A 1,215-nucleotide genomic window follows, 5' to 3' on the forward strand; every position below is an offset into this window, starting at 1 on the left:
ACTAAATCAAGTATATAGTCATATTTAGATTCATTCTGTGACTACAGCAACCTGATAACTAAATCAAGTATATAGTCATATTTAGATTCATTCTGTGACTACAGCAACCTGATAACTAAATCAAGTATATAGTCGTATTTAGATTCATTCTGTGACTACAGCAACCTGATAACTAAATCAAGTATATAGTCGTATTTAGATTCACTCTGTACCTACAGCAACCTGATAAGTAGATCGAGTATGTAGTTGGATTTCAGGATATTCTGTATTCAAATATTTGTGATCTTTTTCACAGTTGTCAATAAAAAACTTTATTATTCTTGCTTACTGGTTCATTTTGTTTATTCATAAACAAGCTCATTTTTATATTTATTTAATTTTTCTATGTGTTTTTGTTTAGGTTCTTGACTGTGGTCACTTCTGGGCTCTGTATGCTGATGACATTAATCGATCAAACCTAGCATATATTGAAGAAACAATCAACATGTATGGTGGGAAAAATTTGCAGGTAACTTTTCTTCCGTATAAAATTCAGTAATTTGCTGCTCCATATAGTATTAAACAGGGTGGTGATTATGTAACCACTTAGTTTTTTAAACAGCTGCCATATAACTGCATAATGTGGTGGAGTTTCAATATACCATGAAACATACCCTAAAACAAACCAACACTTCTTCATATATACAGCTGCCATATAACTGCATAATGTGGTAGTTTCAATATACCATGAAACATACCCTAAAACAAACCAACACTTCTTCATATATACAGCTGCCATATAACTGTGTAGTGTAGTAGTTTCAATATACCATGAAACATACCCTAAAACAAACCAACACTTCTTCATATATACAGCTGCCATATAACTGTGTAATGTAGTAGTTTCAATTTACCATGAAACATGCCATAAAACAAACCAACACTTCATATATACAGCTGCCATATAACTGTGTAATGTGGTAGAGTTTCAATATACCATAAAACAAACCAACACTTCTTCATATATATACAGCTGCCATATAACTGTGTAATGTGGTAGAGTTTCAATATACCATAAAACAAACCAACACTTCTTCATATATATATACAGCTGCCATATAACTGTGTAATGTGGTAGAGTTTCAATATACCATAAAACATACCATAAAACAAACCAACACTTCATATATACAGCTGCCATATAACTGTGTAATGTGGTAGAGTTTCAATATACCA

General features: G+C 31.7%; 1 protein-coding gene across 1 annotated transcript in view; it reads left to right on the top strand.

The window, feature by feature from the left end:
- Positions 1–389: 389 nt before the first annotated feature.
- LOC106471534 (putative ATP-dependent RNA helicase TDRD9) overlaps positions 390–1,215 on the top strand; it is a 15,193-nt gene continuing 14,367 nt past the window's right edge. The window contains exon 1 of the mRNA XM_022400142.1: positions 390–508. Coding sequence (XP_022255850.1) covers positions 485–508 — 24 coding nt within the window. The 5' untranslated portion in view covers positions 390–484. The remainder of the gene's footprint in view (positions 509–1,215) is intronic.

The sequence above is a fragment of the Limulus polyphemus genome, unplaced genomic scaffold (assembly GCF_000517525.1).
Source record: "Limulus polyphemus unplaced genomic scaffold, Limulus_polyphemus-2.1.2 Scaffold4682, whole genome shotgun sequence".
Taxonomy (NCBI): domain Eukaryota; kingdom Metazoa; phylum Arthropoda; class Merostomata; order Xiphosura; family Limulidae; genus Limulus; species Limulus polyphemus.